Source organism: Myzus persicae, unplaced genomic scaffold (genome assembly GCF_001856785.1).
Source record: "Myzus persicae strain clone G006 unplaced genomic scaffold, MPER_G0061.0, whole genome shotgun sequence".
NCBI lineage: Eukaryota > Metazoa > Arthropoda > Insecta > Hemiptera > Aphididae > Myzus > Myzus persicae.
This window is the reverse complement of record NW_019103067.1, coordinates 104,392-125,249: the sequence shown is the minus strand read 5'-3', so window position 1 is coordinate 125,249 and position 20,858 is coordinate 104,392. Positions and strand designations below refer to the sequence as shown.

Sequence of the window (20,858 nt, the reverse complement as noted above, 5' to 3'; positions counted from 1 at the left end):
TTTTGGTTTCAGTAATAACTACTTATGGAGATTGAGGTGTATTGTATGAAATTTACAAGCATTTTGACTGAGAAACATATTTAATTAGACATTTGTTTTAAAAAAGTTAATTAAATTCTTGTACTTAAACAATTGAATCGAGTTAACATTAAAATCGATTAGATACTTTTAACTTAAAGCCTATCTTATAGGCTATAGATACTATTCAGTAAGTACTTTTTAATCCATTTAAACTAAAAAATGTATGCTCTACAGTCTACAACAGTAGCTGTCAATACAGGAAGCTTACACAATATTTTGTAAAGAAAATTTTTATTAAGATCCACTGCTGCCTTAAAAATATAAATATATTTTTTTTCTTTTCAAAAGTAATTTACAATCTGTATCCATACTGGACACAATAAGAAAATGTGATAAAGGTTATTAACATATGAGATTTTGTTGAAAGAAGCCACCCATTGATACCACTTTCTGTTAAAAATATATAGATTAGATGGGTATTCGATGCCATTTTTGATACCATATTCTTGTCAATCTCTAATGACTAAAAGTCTAAAACTGCTGATAAATGATTTACTTAATACTAGGTAATTGTGTAGCGTGAGGGTATTAAAAAAATTGTAAGTATATTTTGCACTAACAATAATTAATTGGGGTGAAATCGTCCAAATCACCCTCCTGTACCTATACTACTACTAAGTAGGTTCTAGGTATACTACCTACATCATTGGCTTGAACATCCAATTTAGTCAATATTTTAACTTCAGACGCTTATAAAAAATATTTGTGGAATTACCCTGAACTTATTTTTTTAATTCCAAAAACAACAATTTATATGGAACTTGCAGTATTTAATTTTTTTAACTTTTTAAAGATTTTTTTAATACATTTTTTAGATTTTTATACCTGTTCATCTAGAATACTGTATAATATTTATTGTATTATGTAGATTCAAAACGGACCTCCATAAAAATTAGTGGGTGACCCCTGTTATATAGTATAGCTAGTATAGGTATAGAATAGGCATATACCTATGTCAAACAGTTAAACCACAAAGCATGGTAACAGCCAACTAAAGACTAAAGTGAATTTGTTCCTTCATTTACAATACAAGTAAAGTTGTATAACTTTTAAAGGTATTTATAGTTTGAGATATACTCGAGATATCCACCTTCGTCCCTCCTGCCACAAAAAAAAAATAAGAGCGGAATTATATGAGTGACCTGGGCCCCAAAAATTCTAAATACGACACTGTATAGCTATGTAGAGACTAGAGAGCCTTAATAATTGTTATTACAATAGTTAAAAAATTAATTAATATCATAAATAAATAAAGATTGTAAATATAGTATTAGATTATTATAAATTAATATTATTAAGGCTCTTTAGGTTACAGGCTTACAGCCATATTATGGGCTATGGCATACTGCACTACTATTGTAGTTCCGTCTATAGTCGACCATGAACATAATATAATATTATTAACTAAATATTCACAATATTTAAGATAATACTATGTTTATTATTTATTTGATTAAAATGTATAAGAATTAGTTCCATAATATCTTAAATACTGTTATTTCAAAATTTCATATTCCCTACGGCCTATAGTAAAGGTTTATCGTTGTCGTCCAGCAGATAGCGCTGCTATCAGCGCTGATTTTCGGTGGGGGCACTCTTTCGTACAATTGTACGTGTTGTTGTTGTTTGTTGTTTATTTTTTTATAATTTTTTCGGCACTATCGGTCTGTCTCTCTCTCGTCAATGAACCGTCATGGCCTCAACCGTTTCTTATCATTGGCGGCCCCGCAGTGTAGTGTGTGTGCACGCCCGTGTGTGTGTGTGCGTGTGCGTGTGACAAAATATTTTGTGCGAGCGGAGAGAAAAATAAAAACGACTGTAATAATAATAATATTATAATAACGAAAATAATACGACCACCGCCGAATTTACAGAGACACGTCGCACACCGCCACCGCAGTGGTCGTCTATAGTTATACATAGACCGTACTAGGTACCTACCTTTTGGTTTTCGTAACTCAAACCTTTTTTTCAATTTTTCACGCTTGAGAGAAATTTGAGCCGCACGAAATATGTTGTCTTCGTCGTTTGCCCACTGGGCCACCAGCCCTCATCGTTGACATTAAACCCGTCGTCGCCGTCCGTGAGGGTTTTTTTTCCCTCGTCACCAGGATCAGCCACCATCAATCCCGGAATGACCGCATAGCAGTTGAAGGTAAGTCGTGTCATCATTGCTTACCCCATTACTGAGCCAATTGTGGATACTCGGTCACTTCTGTTTTTGCCTCACCTCCCCGAGTCAGCCTTGATATCGGCTTATGCTCACTTCCATATGTTTGTTTTAGTGACAAAGTCTTACACCTAAATCTATCGCAATGGATGTTCCTATGTTCGTTATGTTAGGTTCTGCTTGGATAATATTATGATCTATTACCATACGTATGTAGGTCTTAGGTATCTACTAATCTACCTTTCAATAGTTAGTACACTTATCTCATTTAATTCAGAATTTACATTGTATTGAATTATATGTTTGATTCAATTTTTCTTTTCATACCTTAGTCAATACCTATCATAATTTCTACTGATTTCAACAATATTAATATATTATACTTTACCTACTTGGTACACAAGTGCTCAACGTTTGTTACAATTGTATACACTAGCACTTCAATGCCAAGTTATAATTACTGTAAACAAATGTTATGATTTTATCATTGCATAAACAATATTCAGTTTATATCTTGTTTAAATTGTTATGTATATAGAGATTAAATATTTTGGTAAAAATTAGTTTTTGGTTCTAAGCTTATTTGTGTTATGTACTAAGTTGTGTAAAAATCAATTTTTGTACTAGGTAGATTTTATAAATTTTATTTTTTTCTATGCTGTAAATTATGCTCAGTTTGTTATAGGTATTGTCGAGGGTACTGTCAATAATATTACTTATTATTACTTATGATTTAACTGTGTTTTCTTTTTATAAGATTTCATTTATTTTGGTACTCTATAAATAACTATAGTTTATGATTAACTCGAATCTGATTCTAGAGATGAATTTAAACATATAATTTTGAGTAGTTAATTAGGTAAGGTAAAATTGCCCTGATAATTATTTTATGCTGGATAGTGAATTGAATAACCTAAATAATATTGTATAGCGTTCTGTGTCTAGTGCATACCTACTTATCTAAATAAACCTATACTTAAATTATTTATATTTATTTACTTTAACTTTATTTAACTTTATAGTTCACCTATATCAATGGTAATTTATGACCATGGTACTGTTCACAGTCTACCAAATTTAATTTTTAATTAAAAACATAAAAACCAATTAATAATTGAATATAAAAGGTGCAATAGTATTTATGTAAATTATATTAAAATAGTTATAAACATCAAAATAAATTTTAAATGTCCGTTATGTAGTCATCGGTGAACTGCAGCAACTGGTAAAACACTATTGATATTTTTGTATTTAGTAACATACCTAATAATAGTTTTTTAAAAATATAAGTTAATAAAATAATTTAATAATTTAATAAATAAAAAAAGTGTTAATTGTTTCCAACTTTTATTAGAGATCATAATAATGAAACTACTGAAACTTTTGGAACACTTTTACCATAGAAACTTGTGGAACAACTAATAAAAACAATACATGGTTGTGAAACCAATAGATTTCTTTTTCTCCTCAGAATAAAATACTATATTTAGATGCCAGGTATCTTTTTTTAAAAAGAATAATAAGAATGAATTCACCTCGGAATTCACATTTCTATTTCGTGTAATATTTGTATAGTAACTTGTAAGAATAAATGATAATTAAATTACTATTGTGCATTGATTTATTAGGTGGATAAAACACATGTTATATAATTTGTTGATAGGTGAATTCGTGAATATTTACTTCGATACACCAATATTTAGGTTCAAACAAAATAAAAATTTTAACGTTGATACCTTAATACCTATTTTTATAAGCCTATAATTAAAGTAAAATATTTATTAGAGTTATGATTAATTAGCTCGTACATAGCTAGTAGCCTTGCGCATAAAAATTAAATTAAATATTGGTAATATAACGACGGTTGGACAATAAATTGTATAATTATTATAACTTCATTATACGTTGCATTTAAATAAAACGATTGCTCGTTAAACATTTTATAGTTTAACCCGCGGTAAAATAAAATGATTGACTGTCATCTAAAACAGCTGATGCATATTGCATCGTGGCGTGTCGACGATTTTAAATAATATATTTTATTATTATTATTATAGTAGTAAAGTAAGGTAGAACATTTTTGTGTGACTTGTGTCTTCAAGCTGAGTGTGCCTGCTTTTAATTGATACAAAGAAAAAAATGTATTATACACGTGAATAATCAACAGTTTAAAACCTAACTCTGGTAGCCTATATGCATTATTCGATATCGCGCAATACTCATGGCAGACAGACGAAAACTCTTCGTTTCAATATTATTATTTAGATAGGTAGCTATGAGCTGTTGTAGCTGTTTATGGGATTAGAAAATGATTGATTCATTGTTTATAATACTAATTAGTACCTAACTTTAAACTGTATGGATGTATTATTGTGTTTAGGTACCTATTGTATAATGTAAAGACAAATTCGGGGGCAAATTATTAAGACAATTTATTATGTTTATGAAGTTTAATATTTATCAATAAATCGTTGTCGTGCTTGTTTACATTTTTTTATCGTGATTTTTCATTAGAAAACTATGAAGTGATTTGATGAATGACACCATAGAGGTACGATTGGCATTAAAATTTCAGTCTAGACATTTTTTGTAATACCTTAAGGAGGCTTTTACTCGAACTTTTACTTCTATAAAGTTAGTCACTTAATGTTTTCTAAAATATTGTACATGTATATTTCTTCAAAAACGTTTAAGGATTGTTTGTAGTTTTTCATCTTCCCGTTCAATCTTTAAAGTACCTAACATCTAATTATTATCGTTAAAAATTATTAAAAATAAAAAGCTCGTGTCCGTAAAATAATAAGAACCCTTATTATAATTATTTCTGAATATTGAGTGTTGACTTTTTGGGATCAAAATGCAGTGGATGTCTAATGCCTCTTAAAATTTGTTTTCTTTACGAAATAATTGTGTTTTAATACATTTAAAATTATTATTCTTTTTCACATTATAAGTTGTATAAAAAAAAGTAACAATAATTAGGTACTTACGTTTTAGAGTCGGGAGCTATATGGATGGATTGATTATACGATGATGTGTGTGTGTGTGTTTTTTTTTGTGTCTGTGTATTGTACTCGATTAGTCGTCAACAATCTAAATCATACTTCGATTTTCAACTTCAGCATCTTTTCCGGTGGGAAAGTAAATCTACTAGTTGGTGTATTCGGTAGGTCAACATTTAAAATTTTCAGTATTTTCAAAAGCGCTTGGAAAAATAAAAATAATAAATTAAGAAAAACGAGATTTTTTATTCGAATTAGGTTTTCGGAAAAATGTTTTTGGTTTTTGGTGATACTTTAAAAATAATTACTGTAGATACATGAAATTTTCACTGGATATTTATGTTAGTATATTCTATAACCATACAATTTTCAAAATATTTTGACTGATGTTGAACATTGTTGAACTATTATGAAATTTTCGATGTTAATTAGTTTTTTTTTTAAATTATTAATATCAATAAAAAAATTTTCAAAAAGCTTGAAAATATAATATAAGATTCCTATTGTAAGTTTTTGTTAGTGGAAATTAAAAAAAAAGTTGAGCCTAGATCTACAATAATTCTCGCAATTATTTTTTATGGCCAAAATACGTGAAAATCATAAAAATTTAATTTCATTGCGTATTAATTTAATACAGAAAATCTCAGAAGTTTGTCTATCTTTATATATAAAAAAAAACTTCTACTGGATAGTCATATTGAATTTTTGTGAGTGTTTGAATTTCAAATTTTTACAGCAATAGGTTGATTCACTCGATTTCTTATGGAACGATTTTCCTATTTTGTTGTAATTTAATAACCAATAACTGTAGGTGCTTGAAATTAACACGAAATTTAGATTTTATCTTTTCCTATAGGTACTTGGTAAAATTTGACAAAGGGTGGGGGGAACTCCCCTCTAGCTTCCCTGCTAGTTAAAATAATTATATCCAAATTCAATATCCAGAAATTACAAAGTAATAGGCTTACTTACTGTTTTTGCTAAGAATTGTTATTTTTACGTTAAATATGAAGGAACAATCAAATTTCACCATCTAAAAAATTATTATCTTCAGTTTTTTTTCGGTATCTATAATATATTAATAAAGTACAATATTTCATTATTTTATCATTTTAAGAGTAAAATATATTCTAGTGTTTAAATATTTTTTAAAAATATTATCGAAGGCAACATGATTTTTGAAAAATGTATATAGTTTTGGGTTGCATGTTTAATGTACAACATAGCAAAAACTGTTTTTCGCGGGATAGAACCACTCAGTCTGTGTAGGGACACCAAAAGCTAACCCAATGTAGGTATAAGTTAATAATTTCTGTGATGTAGCGTTTTTCTTTGTTTGATATCATTAATAATAAAAAAGTCTTAATACTTTAAAAAATCTGATATTTTTACGCTTTCTAAACTTAAATAACTTTTGATATATTGGTGTTATCGAAGAAATTAAAACTCAACGACACAGTTAAAATTCTCTTCTCTTCATGATGGGAATTTGGTTCTTAGATATTATACTGTGTAGTTTTCTCGGCTCTTTCCGCGCTTAACAGTTTTTGTTATGTTGTTCATACTTTGTAAGACGGAGACAACACATGCGGGTATAACGTCCTCTTAATACCTAATATTAAAAACAGCAGATTGGTATACACATTTGATGAAAAATAATTGGAAATCTCGTTGGAAATTGAGCATGGATACATAAACTGCCCTTTTCCTTTGCACGTATCACCCTCCGAGCTTATTTTCTGCGGGCACCCCTGCATCTAAACTAGTTTTTCGATTTTATACCCAAAACATGTGAAACCCTTCTTTAATATGAGAAAAAACATAAATGTACTTGTTATACAACCATTAGGTACAATCCAATGCGTTTCCGTTCGTAAAACTGAATCCAAAAAGATTAATTATTAATAATGCAGTGCCATATTTCGTGGTTCAAGACTATGGTATTCTCAGCTCAAGTATTTCATAATATGATATCAACAATTCAAAAATATTATACATTTTATTATTTCATTATATTACTCGTTATATACACTACCAATTTCGCTGCCAATTTTTGTTTTGGAGCACTAATACACCTTTTTAAAAAGATTTTAAACAAGAAATGTTGTGAACTTAACGATTTATTAACATAAATTTGGAAAAAAAACATGTCATCGCTGTTGAATCAAAAAAATAGGTAATTTTCTCAATACCCTTGAAATATACTTTATTAGGATGTATTTTTCTTTATCTACAACTGTTAATTTTTAATATTTGAAATTTGGTCCGGGATTTGATGTGTGTATTAAAAAAAAAACCTGTACCTACGTTATGCAATAGATAAACGATGGTTTGAAAAAAAAGGTTATGCAATGTTACACGCGTAATACATATATATAGAATATACTATACAGTATATGGTATACCCATAGACCATATCTGCATAGTACCTTGTGGCAGTATATATAGTATATATTATATACTATTTACTATATTCAGTCGAGATAGAGAAAATAAGTTAACTATAGGTCAAGCATCTTTTTTTTCGAACTGAGATTTAGATTTCAATAGTTCTTACCAAACATTTTTTCTCGTGAAAACACAACATAATATTACAAGTAACTTTAAATGTGTTAAATGTATTCACGAATCAGACTATGAATTAAATAATGTAAAATATCACTAGGTAGGTATTTACTATCATTATTATTGTTAATTTTTTTTTAGAGCATTTTTATTTTATTATAATAACCATGAATTACTTAAAACTATGATGATATCTAGTGAATAAAATTAAAGTCTACGAATATAAAGTAAAATTAACAAAACGTCTTTGTATATAATGTACTAAAAATAAAAATTATTTATTGGTTACTGGTTAGGTTATGTAAAAATAATTAATTCAATTGATACTTACTAAAATATTGTAACAAATAAAAAATTATCACTACTTGTCATTTATAACTACAAAATCATATTAAAACATATTTCCCTAACTAGTTAGTTTTAAAACATTATAGTTACTTATTTCTCTGGGTACTTTAATATGTAAAATGTCTATTTTATTTTCAATCGCCTTATTGAAAAATCAATACGTTTTTTCTTTTCCTAAAGGCGCTGTTGTTTTTCTCTGCTTAAATATAGTTATAACTTATATAAGTATATAATAATGTGTGTACAGTTGGTATAATATACTATACTAATGAAGCCAACTAACATCCACAAAACACGTATCGTATAATGACGGTATTATTATGTTTATACGTTATAGAAAACGAGGTTTATCTTGGTTTTTAAACCTAGATGTATATTTTATAAATATTTGACAGTAATTCCAACGAAAAATTGATCTTATTCGGATAATAATAATAGGTGGGTGTATAGCATACAATATAATATACTATTATAGACCGAGGTGTGTACCTACAACTGGACGTTAGAGGTAATGCTACCTATCGATGCGCGATCGCAATCGTATTACATTGTTACGTAATTTATAAAAAAAATGCTTCAATAATCATTACATTATTGCTTTTTAATGTAATATTAATAATAATATTAATGAAAAAATATTGATAGTACATATTGAGGATGACTGATGACTTAATCAAATAATTGCGTGTACCTATACCTACATAATTACACGATTATCAAACTTTTTTATTGGTATTCTATAACTAACGTTAACACTTGTAAGTAAGTTCAATTCATGTATATTATAATACTTTATAATAAATAATAATGTACAAATGTATATTATTTTATTTGTATGTATATATGATTGATATAAAAATAGGTATCTTGGTATATATATTCATCTAGACATATATTTTCGATTGTTGTTTATGATTTATTGTGAATAGGTATAGCGTTTGTAGTATGAATGTGATACACTTTGAACGTATTAACCCTTAAAAAATTGCAATGAAATAATTACTTACATTTTTCAGGCATACCTATAATTCGAAAATTGAATGTGAAAAAGCTTTTGAACATTCTGAAAGAGTTACGAAGGAAATATTTTTGACCTATAAATGATTGTATAAAAATATACAAGCACACATTTAGTTCGTTGTGATATTTCAAGGTCTTGTTAACATAATACTCCATTTGTATGCTCTCCAGAGAACTTGATTTTCATAATATTTGTTCGAGGAACGTTAAAACTGATTTTTCATATTTATATTAATATAAATTAATTTTAAAAACATTTTTTTGATGCGTCAAATTAAAATCTATCGTCATTAAGATATTTACCGGAAATCGGAATAGAGGCATGCAAGGTGGTTCAAAATATTAAAATATAATTTTTTGATGTATATATGCAGTGTAGCATGCTATATTAATAGACAGTAGCCTATATAATTAATATACTTCACCATTAGAAAAATACACGTTCAAAAAAAAAAAAAAAACCAAACAACGACTGTTATTGAAAAATTGTTGAAAATTTAAAATAATTTACACCGTACAGAACTATATAATATGCAGTTATTATATTCTACGCAAAACATATTTTATACACATCTGAATTTTAAAATTTTATTCTCGCTAGCAATTATATAGCCACAGTTGGCAGTAAACATTTACATTTATACTGTTTGCTTAACTGTGAGTATAGGCGTATGATCTGGTTTATTTAACAGATGAAAAGCACACAGGTACCTAGCTTATATAAAATTACGTATATGTACATAATCATATATATTAAACTTTTACTATACATTTATTAAAATTTTGAAGTTAGTAAATGCTAACTTATAAATAATTATGTTTTGAACATGAAGCATGTTTATAATTTGAGGGTATTAGTTTGTTGCTATTCAAACTATGCAAAATCTCAAACGGCCACAAGTCACAACACGCTTTAATATGTAGTAAAAAAATTAATTTTTAATTTTTATTTGAAATGTGTAATTTTATTATTTTGAATGCTTTCAACTCATATTATGTTAGTTTAGTTTGTTGTGTTCGTTGATCTCGAGTCGTTTAAATTCATTAAAATAATAGCACAATATATTTATGCATTCGTATAATAATATAAAGTTTTCTTGTTTAATTAAAAATTTGGATTGGTCATTATATTTGTATTTCTGAAGGGTTCGAAGGGTTATGTTATTATGTTTATCGATTATTCCATAGAAACGGAAACGTAGATAATATATTGAAAACATTTTCGTCGGAATAATCAATGTGCTTATAGAAAAAAATAATATTATAAAACATAGTAAAATATACGATATACATATTTCCCATACAAATATCCAAAAACTATACGGAAAATAAAGAGGAATGTTTAAAATTGTAATACTCTTCGTGTACAAATTTTTGAACGCATGATGTAAAAAATGTTTTGTCGTACTTTAACGTACCTAAACGTGTATTAAATTAATAGGTTATGTGTAGTTAGTTTTTTTAAGCACCAAATTATCTTATTTTTTTTTTATTGAAAACAATTAAAACAATACAAATTGAAGAAAACATTAACAGTTTGAAACATTTTTTACAATTTACTATAAAAAATGAGTTATACGTATTTAAAATCAACTGTTGGTAGTATAGTTAGGTTATTATACGTATTTATAATCAATGGTATTAGGATATCAGTGATCATGTTCCAAGCAGACCTCTCGCGGCAATAATTATTTCAGGAGTACCTTATCTTGCATTTATTATGATCTTTTTGAATATTATAGTTTAGTTTAATTACTGAAATACGTATTACCCTAAAATTGATTATATTTCCTTGTAATTCAGATACTCGGTATTAAATATATATTAAAAGGTGTATACTCAGGGCTTACATTACATACATTTTAAAAAGTTAAATCAGTTGTTTAATATTATGTTTCACTTAAATGTTTTTCAGCAGCTTATGTACACCTTCTGAGGAGTTATGTTAAACAGCTTGAGAGACGGTCAAATAAATTATGGAACTACAAATTGCCCATCTGCCCATGTTCCACCTCATAATGTTGCCTCAATACATCAAAATTCTCTTATATCGACCGAACCCTCTACACCAGTCTATCAGTGGAATGCAAACCACCGGCTTGAACATTTGTACGGCTTTCATTCCAGATATTATAATCTTGACTTTCCTACTCCATACCCGCCAGCTACTAATCAATATGTACCGGCAAATGTGTACGGACAGAATTTGCCGCAATGCTGTCAACCGTGTTGTCGGCTCAGGTCTCAAAACATACCAAAAGCATCCCCACCACAAGTGTTATATAACCCAAGACCAGTGCAACAAATAAATCGATCTTATAAATCAAAAAAGACTTTGAAAACTCCGTGCTCCGAACAGTTCCTATCATACATTCCAAATGATTTACCAGTTAAATACGATACACAAAATTGTTATCAACCAAAATATAGTAGTTCATATTTAAACAATGCAAATTATTGTCCTCCAGCTAATAACTTGTGGATTCCACCTGCAACCAATCCTAATTGGTCTAACGAAAGGTTACGACCTATTGGCCGTCATACCGGTCCGGTGTCTCACGATTTTAATAGGGAAAAAAATTATCAAAGATTACCGAACTATCAAAGTAACCCTTATTCAAAACCTACAAGTGCTACACATCATATACCTTATAATTACATTCCACCTTTACCTGATGTACATGACTATCGACCCCCAGTTTACCATAATCCGTCAAAAAACACTACGACTGAGTATGTATCCCATGATCACAGTTCTAGATTACCTATTTCATCTCAAAACATTCAAAATCCGTCTTCATTACAACAGTACTATAACACCCAACCAGTGCCTTATTCAGATGTACAAATACCTAGTGAATCATTTAAGACACCCCAAATTACGCCAAAAAATACCTCAAAGAGTAATTTAAACGTACGCGAGTTTTTGGCTACTTGGGACGAAGGAGAAGAAGAAATTGGTGAAAAATCGTCTGAACCAGCAGAGCCCATTGTGGTACTCGATTGTATGACACTTGATGGAGATGCATTGACTAAAATTCAAGAAAAACTAAATGTAGTGTCCTACGAAAATTTAGAAAAAGTACTTAAAGAAAATCAAAATCCGTTAGTTATTACAGCTGAACCAAATGAAATTAATAAACCCAAGTTACCTTCGAAATCGAATTTTGAACCCTTAGATTACACTAAACGGGAAACTGGAATCATTAAACCATTTATCACTGAGAAGAAAACATTGCCTGAAACAAATACCCAGTCTGAAAAAAGTTATAGCGTTAATTTTGATGGAATGGTAGCTTGGTATGGTAAAAAAAACACAGACATTTCATCTACAGATCTCATTGAAAGATTAGCCGACCGGATTTTTAACTTGAGTAAATCGCAAGAAAACGAAGGCGTATCGTTTGGAACTGCAGCTTATACAGGGCAAATAACTCAAACAAATCGATCCATTGAGAGTTCAGACAAAAATACTTCAAAATATATTCAAAGTCCACAAATGTTTGATTTACAAAATCACGTAGATAAATGTATTGAACCTCCTATTATGAATAAAATCAATTGTAATAAGGATTCTATTCCTAAAGTTCATTCTTTTGTCTTAAACGAAAGTAACAAAGCATCAACTATCAAATCAAATAACTTGAACTCTTCTTGCATTGTAGAAAATATAACCAAAAAATGTTTAAATGTTACTAATGAAGAAACATTACCATGGAACTTGGATCAAGGTGTCCATGAACAGCATTTGAATACGTCTTTGTACGACCACAGTGTTATCATGAAACCTCTCGATTTTTCTTCTCTTACCGATGAAACTAAAGGTAATCCTTTCGTGTTCGAAAAGATTACGACAAGTGACCATAAACCAAATGACAGCATCAATAATCAGTGTAATAAAGTATTTAATCAAAACAATAGTTATAATTCTATAGTTTCGAATAACCAACATTCAATACAACAAATAGACACGAGTAATAGACATTTTCCAGTTATAGTATCACCGCATAGACAAGAATATAACGGATTTCATGAAAGTGTCATACAGAGGACTGGTTGCGATAAAAATAAACACGATAAAGTATCAACACAAACTGATTTTGAAAGCATAAATTGGAACTTATCCAACGATCTCGATAAAATTATGAAAAACACCAACATGGTTATGGAACCGTCTTGTTTATATAACAGAAATAATTATAACATGTTAGATGGTATGAACGCAGATAAAAATGTTTCTAATCGCTGGAAAGATAATGTACCATGTGTGGACTTAACAGTAAACAGTAAATCTAATTCTCATCATGATTCAATTTTTGATGGCTGGAGCTTTATTGATAGTTATGAAAATCATTCTGATAAAAAAATATTAAATGCATCTCCTAATGATAATTCCCACCACCAGCTATTTTCAAACCAGATGACTTCTTTGGAAGAATCAACAAAAAATAATAATAATTCCAACGAAAATAATGATACTGATCATACAATGGTTGTCAAAGATATACCTCCATTTTCGAAGTCCAACGATTTATTACCTTCTAACCGACCAGCTCGAGATGTTTTTAATTTGAATAATCGAATACCTGATTTCAGTGATGGGTTTGAATTGCCAGTAATAAATGAACCTCAAGAGTATTTGCAATTTAGAAAGGATGATAATGAACATCGGGCTGATGGTTCGATTTTTGAACATCTAAATGAACCTAAGTGTATTACAACTTTAAACGAAACATTAAGTTATAAGAATGATCAGAATAAACTTGATTTTGTTGGCCTTCCAAGTTTTAAAGAAAAAGAACCTTTAGCGCCTGTCTCAGCTCCCTCCAAACTAAATATTGTTAAACCTACTCTCCGAGACCCAAGTCAAATATATACAGTCATAAAACAAAAGCTAAAATACGATAATACGTGTGTCGACAATGATAGTGTTGTAACAAATAAAACTGAAAACAATTTAAAAGAACATCCTACAAATACATTCAACGTAACGGACTTAAAATCTAAGTGCAATAGTGTTCAATTAAACCAATTTGATGTTTGGTCTGAAAAGTTTGTACTAAAAGGAAACTCAAATAGTTCGTCTTGCGCAGTTGTTGAGTGTGATGTAGAAATTACTCAATTTAAGAGTACTCCTGAAAATCGCAATACATTACCGAAATCAAATATGAGTGAAAATTATCAGGACAAAACCATGATGTTGGCAGAAAATATAAATCGTAATTTAAACGTTAATAAAATTAATATCATCGAAAATGATAAAATTAACTCGAATGATTTTTTAAATTGTTTAGAAAGTACGAAAACAGATGACCAGAAGTATCAAGATAATTTTGATGAATTTGAAACGACGTTTGGGTTCGATATACATTGTAGTAACGAATCTAACAAATCTCTCCATGAAGATATTGTTGATAAATGTTTTGAAGAAAGGATTAATTATCAAATTGGAGGAGATCACGAGATAAATAAAGTTGAGTCAACTAACACTTCCGACACTAATACAACATCATCAAACAATACTCAGTTGCCTTTCCAGTGTGATTTTCAATCAACATTTTTGATTAAAAATTATTTTGATGAAAATAAAAATAAAACAGTTGTTTTAGATCAAAATGAAACCGGTAACCATAAAAAATCAGATACAACAGTTTTTAAATATCAGAGCGAAAATGTACAAGAATTTGAATTGCAAAATAATGAAAATATTCATTCAGTTATAAATTCTGTAAAAAACTCAGACTTTAACATGGATTGCCATGTTGCACAAATTCATAATGACAATAACAATAAGAATTCAAATTTTTTGAATGAAGTCGAATCTTACAAGTTTCAACACGAAAACACAAATAATATTCATGAAATATCAAGTACAAAAAAAAATAGTTTTGATTATTTAAATATAGAAGATCGTAATTTTGGGTTTGACGATAAAAAAAGTATTCTTGAATCTGAAATTTCTAAAGAAACAACCGTAATTAATAAATCTATTGAAGCTAACAGTATTAGCCAAATAAAACACAATGATTTGAATCCTAACAAATTGTTTCATATTCGAAAAAATGCAAATGTTGATTTTGAACTAAATAGTTTTGAATTAAATTCAAAACCTGTAAGTAAAGTAAGCACAATTGAAACTAATAAAAAACATGAATTAGGTAGAAACAACCATAGTTTTGATTCAAAATTTAATTCTGATAATGTGGGAAAAGTTGAACACAATATCAATAGAAAAAATATTTTTGAATTAGATAATAATAACAGAGATATACATAATTTGGAAAAAATGGATGCATTTGATTTTAATACAAGGATTATTCAAAATTTAGAAATAGAATGTTCTTCTGATAATATCGAAAAACCGACAAGCCCAAACGAAATATTTACGAATGAAATGCAAACGAAAACTAACTGCGGATTTGAAATGAACGATGATGAAAACAAAGCAAAACTAGAAACAGATTACAAAAACACTCTAGGTATTCAAGAAGAGTTACAAATTGAAGAAACATCAGACTTAAGTTGTAATAATGATGCTCAACGTCATAATCTAATTGAAACAGAAAATATTAATCAAGAAAGTAATGTGGACCGTATTTTTGAAATTGGTTGCATTGTTAACAATGTACAAGATAAACTAAATCTTGAAAACTCAAAGACACAAACTCATTTTGAAAATAAAAACTGTGAGAAAAATCTAAATAATTTTAATACTCACGGGAATTCTAATCAGAATAACTCAGAAGTTGAGAATATTTTTGAAAATATATATGATAATTTATCAACTTTAAACACCGTAGAAAAAAATGATACTAATATTTTGAACAATTTCTGTCACAATGATATTAAATGTGATGTTTCTAAAAGTCTAGATATTGCTGAAGATCTAAATTTAAAAAATAGCAATTCGGGCACTGTTGACGAGATTACTGATGAATCAAATATGAACGTGTTTCGTGATGCTTCTGACGAAAATGTTGAAGAAACTGATAATGTTTTATTGCAAGAACTTGTAAATAATTCGGCTGATCGTTTGGCGACTGTTTCGATTCAACACAACGAACCGATGAACGATGAGAAAATCAAACCAGATGATTCGAATATTAATGAAAACTCTGCTATAGTTGTAGGAGAAAACACCGAAGACGTTAAAGAAGGTGAAATAGAGTCAAATAATGATAAAAGTAGTCAACCTATTGAAACCTCGAAGAACAACGCTATTCAAGGTGATGCTACTCTAGCTACATTTGAAAACTTAAGATCTGATATATTAAATTCTGTAAAAAATACAGATGAAAAAGAACATGACCAAAATAATAGTTCTGGATCTAGTTCATTAAATTCCTTTGAATTAAAACAGCAACAAAAATCTAATAAAATGTACGAAGATGAAGATTCTATCAATTCTGGACCTTGTACATTAAGTCATGTTAGAATGACTCACCATCAAAATTTGGATGAACTAGTCGAGATTAAAGGTTTAACTAGTTTTAGACCGAGTTTGTTATTAAATGACGACGATTCAACATCCATACATCGTTCGGAGGAAACGGTCCATGCCGTAGATTTAACTTGTTCTGAACTTAGTTCATTAAATCACGACGAACAACCAAAAGAAATCTTAATTGCTGATAATTCCATTAATCCTAAACTTGTTACAGTAAACCATGACGAATCAACAACCCATCAGAATCCAAATGAAATTTACGAGATTGAAAATTCAATTAATCCTGAACCTAATTCATTAAGCCACGCTGAATTAATAAGAGAACAAAACTCTAATGCAGTTGATGAAATGGAAAATTCAATGAATTTTGAATCTAGTTTATTAAACCATGATGAATTAAAATTCCAACAATATTCCGATGAAACGGAGGAGATTGAAAAATCAAATAGTTCATTAAAACCTGACGAATTTAAGTACCATATACATTCAAATGAAATTAACGAGGTTGAAGATTCAGAAAGTTCTGGACCTAGTTCAACAAATCAAGATGAATTAGAATTTCAACAGAATTCCAATGCAATTTACGAGTCTGAGGACTTGAATAGTTCTGGATCTTGTTCAATAAATCAAGACGAATTAGAATTTCAACGAAATGCAAATGAAATGTACGTGGCTGAAGATTTGACTAGATCTAGATCTAGTTCAATTAACCAAGGCAAATTAAAGTACCATAGAAATTTAAATGAAATGAACGAGGTTGAAGATTCAATAAGTTCTGGACCTAGTTCAATAAATCAAGATGAATTAGAATGTCAACAGAATTCCAATGTAATTTATGAATCTTATGATTTGAATAGTTCTGGATCTTGTTCAATAAATCAAGAAGAATTGGAACTTCAACAGAATTCAAATGCAATTTACGAGTCTGAAAATGGGACTAGTTCCGAATCTTGTTCAATAAATCAAGATAAATTAAAATTTCAACAAAATGTAAATAAAATTGTCGATGCTGAAGATTTTACTAGATCTAGACCTAGTTCAATAAATCAAGATGAATTTGAATTTCAACAGAATTCAAATGAAATTGACGAGATTAAAGATTTGACTAGTTCAGTAAATCAAGGTGAATTATTAGAATTTCAACCGAATTCAAAAGAAATTGACAAGGCTGAAGATTTGACTACATCTGGACCTAATTCATTAAATCAAGACAAATTAAAATGTCAACAGATTTCTAATACAATTTATGATTCTGAAAATTTGACTAGGCCTGGCTCTAGTTTAATAAATCAAGATGAATTAGAATTTCAACAAAATTATAATGCTATTTATGAGGCCAACAAGTTGGCTAGTTCAATAGGTCAAGACGAATTAGAATTTCAAACGAATTCAAATGAAATTGATAAGGCCGAAGATTTGACTATATCTGGATCTAGTTCATTAAACCAGGATGAATTAGAATTTCAACAAAATTCAAATGGAATTTCTGATTCTGAAGATTTGACTACATCTGTACCTTTTTCAATAAATCAAGATAAATTAGAATTTAAACATAATTCAAATGAAATTAACGAGGCCGTAGATTTGACTGTATCAAGGCCTAATTTATTAAACCACGTAAAATATAAAAGTCATCAAAATTTGAATAAATTAGTTGAAGAAAAAGATGTAACTGGTTTTGTTGGAAGTTTTTTGAATCATGATGAATTGATATGTCAAGAAATGCCTAGTTTAAAAAATTTGGCGAAATCTAAACACAATGTTCATGAAACGAATCACGATTCTTGTACCAAGGATACTGATTCTAAAAGTGTTGCGGGGGATATACAATTACCGAAAGTTAAATTTATGTTGAAATGTCAAAGTAAAAATATGATAAAAACAAATATATTTGATGAAGAATCGACTGTGCCTTATAAAAAACTGAAAGTTGTGAAAAATGAAAAGATTATGACTCAGCATATCTTTAAAAAACGAAACGGTATAAACTATAAACAGTTAAAACCATGGCAAAGTATATATAGAAAAGAATCGAATGATAGGAATCTAATAGAGTCGGTCAAAACGACGGCTGTCTCACAGACTACTGGTCATCCAGCTAATTTTGTACAAGAGGTTCAAAATCTGGGAAAATTAGAAAACGACAACAATAAACTCGTCTTGTACGAAGAACGTGATGTTGAAGTTTCAAATATCTCTGTCGGTGTCGAATGTGACGCGATAAATGGTGGTGACTACAACGGACTCCTCGATACGCCTATCCCATCACCGTTTTCCGATTTTCAATCGGAAGACAACACGCCCGAACATTGTGGTGAAGTGTATTGGGACAAGTCGCTGGAGGACGAGTACAAAAGCGTTCTGCACAAAACTATATCAAAACTAGCGAAAGTTCGCGTCAACGTCAGAGACAAGTTCAACAGCCGGTTACTTGCTCGAAGGGTGAATGAAGCTAAACGGAGACGACGGCGACGGCTATTGGTGGCCGACAAGGCAGCAGTAGTTATCGTTGGCCGCATTGATGACTCTGCCAAGCCCGTCATCGCGGCTGGCAAAGTGTCGACGAGCCCGATGTACACTATTAAGGTGCAGTTGCCCTGGAGACGGATATTCAACATGAATGCAGTCCGGAATAAGACCAAGGATACAAAAATAGAGCTGGGCCCAGCTAAAGTGGAAGTGAGACTAAGTCGAACACCGGGTGAATGGGAGGTTTCGGCTTCCCGGTCTATGACTTCTCCCAAATCGGTGGTAGTTGTCAGACGGTTAGTGCTGCAGAGGGCGACCAGTCCCGCCGCAAACGATTACAACATCGATGACCATCGCCACAACCAACGCCACGACGACGGCGGTCATGATACAAACGACAACCGTTCGCACGAACTCTCCAGGAAATTACCAAAAATTGTTATCCGACGAAACGGTCTGGACAATAACTATACCAGTTATGTAAGTAGTAGTGGGTTTGAGAGTGGTGGTGGCACCGACAAAAACGGCGGCGGTGACGATGACGAAGACAACGGTGGTGGCGGCGTCCCTCAGCTGATGGTCCGGTTGGTTAGAGACCGGAAGCTTGACGCAATGGCCGTCAAAGGAGTCACTACTTTACACTTAAAACATCTTGTTCCTATACCCGAATCTGAGGTGGAATCACCAATGGAGCTGGACATGCGCTGTGCCAAAAGGGTTCGATACTCGTAGATTGCAGTCAACACCACCATAAAGGTTACTACTAACTCCAGTCATCGCCACCATATGCCAAGTGAGTTCAAGTTCTTTATATCGTCATAATAATTAACCCGTGTTACGCGCTACATAGATATATATATCACAATTTTTTTTGCAGGGAGAGTTAGAAAAAAAACATACTCTTTATGTAAGCTGGACAGTTTCGAAATATTATGTTACCAATAATAATTACAACCTTGAAACCTTTATCATGATTTTTTTTCAGTTGTTGTTTTCAATTTATATTTTATATTTTTACGATTTTGGTTTTCGATATGATGTTTTTGTTTTATCAATAATCTATATTGTGTATTATATTAGAAAAATGGATGATCCTATTGTAGTTATTATATTATATTTTTATTTTTTGTTGATTTTAAAGATTTTATTTAAAATAGGTATAATGTTTCGTTGGTAATCATATAGTTATATTGTTATTTTTGTGAGGTTGTAGTTTTGTTGTTTTATTTTAATTTAAATTGTTGATTTTTAATATTTTCGACTGTCGGATAAATGAATTGAAAAGAACCAAAGATTAAAACATTATTAGTTTAATTCGTATTTTATTAGAAACAGTTGACTGTAAATTGTAAACCCATTATTTTAAACTAGAATCATTTTATAATTTATTTTGTTAAAAATTTGTATTTTAACCACTGCGATAAGGGTATTGAGCCTCCTTCACTAAACATCATTACATCTTTGTTCTAACATCTTTTTGGCGCACTAAATAATGATGGTCCAACGGTAATCAAAATTACTATTTAGCGTGCTATATAATATTATTATTAACATTTTTAATCTATCCATTTTGTTCGTTTTTTGTGGCATACATTGTTCAAATAAACCGCTCGTGCTTTTATTAAAATTTGAATTACCACTCTCAATCCGTTTAGGTTTATCTCTTAAAAATAATAATCTTTTAGCCAAGTTTTTGCTGGCCTTAATTGGTTATAACGGGTGAAATGTTTGCTATTCAATTATATTAATAATAAAA

The 20,858-nt window shown here is 29.8% G+C and overlaps 1 protein-coding gene across 3 annotated transcripts; it reads left to right on the top strand.

Moving 5' to 3' along the window:
• Positions 1-1,727: 1,727 nt before the first annotated feature.
• Positions 1,728-20,121, top strand: LOC111033703 (putative uncharacterized protein DDB_G0282133). Of its 3 annotated transcripts, none has more exons than XR_002604455.1 (3): positions 1,728-2,236; positions 11,105-19,895; positions 19,980-20,121. XR_002604455.1 is itself a non-coding variant. In XM_022314579.1 (2 exons), the coding sequence occupies exon 2, from the start codon at positions 11,129-11,131 to the stop codon at positions 19,832-19,834; it is 8,706 nt and encodes a 2,901-aa protein (XP_022170271.1). In that variant the 5' UTR covers positions 1,728-2,236; positions 11,102-11,128; the 3' UTR covers positions 19,835-19,902. The 3 variants fall into 3 exon arrangements, 1 of the variants encoding a protein (XP_022170271.1); XR_002604454.1 differs by having other exon boundaries at positions 11,102-19,895; XM_022314579.1 differs by lacking the exon at positions 19,980-20,121 and having other exon boundaries at positions 11,102-19,902.
• The last annotated feature ends 737 nt before the right edge of the window (positions 20,122-20,858 follow it).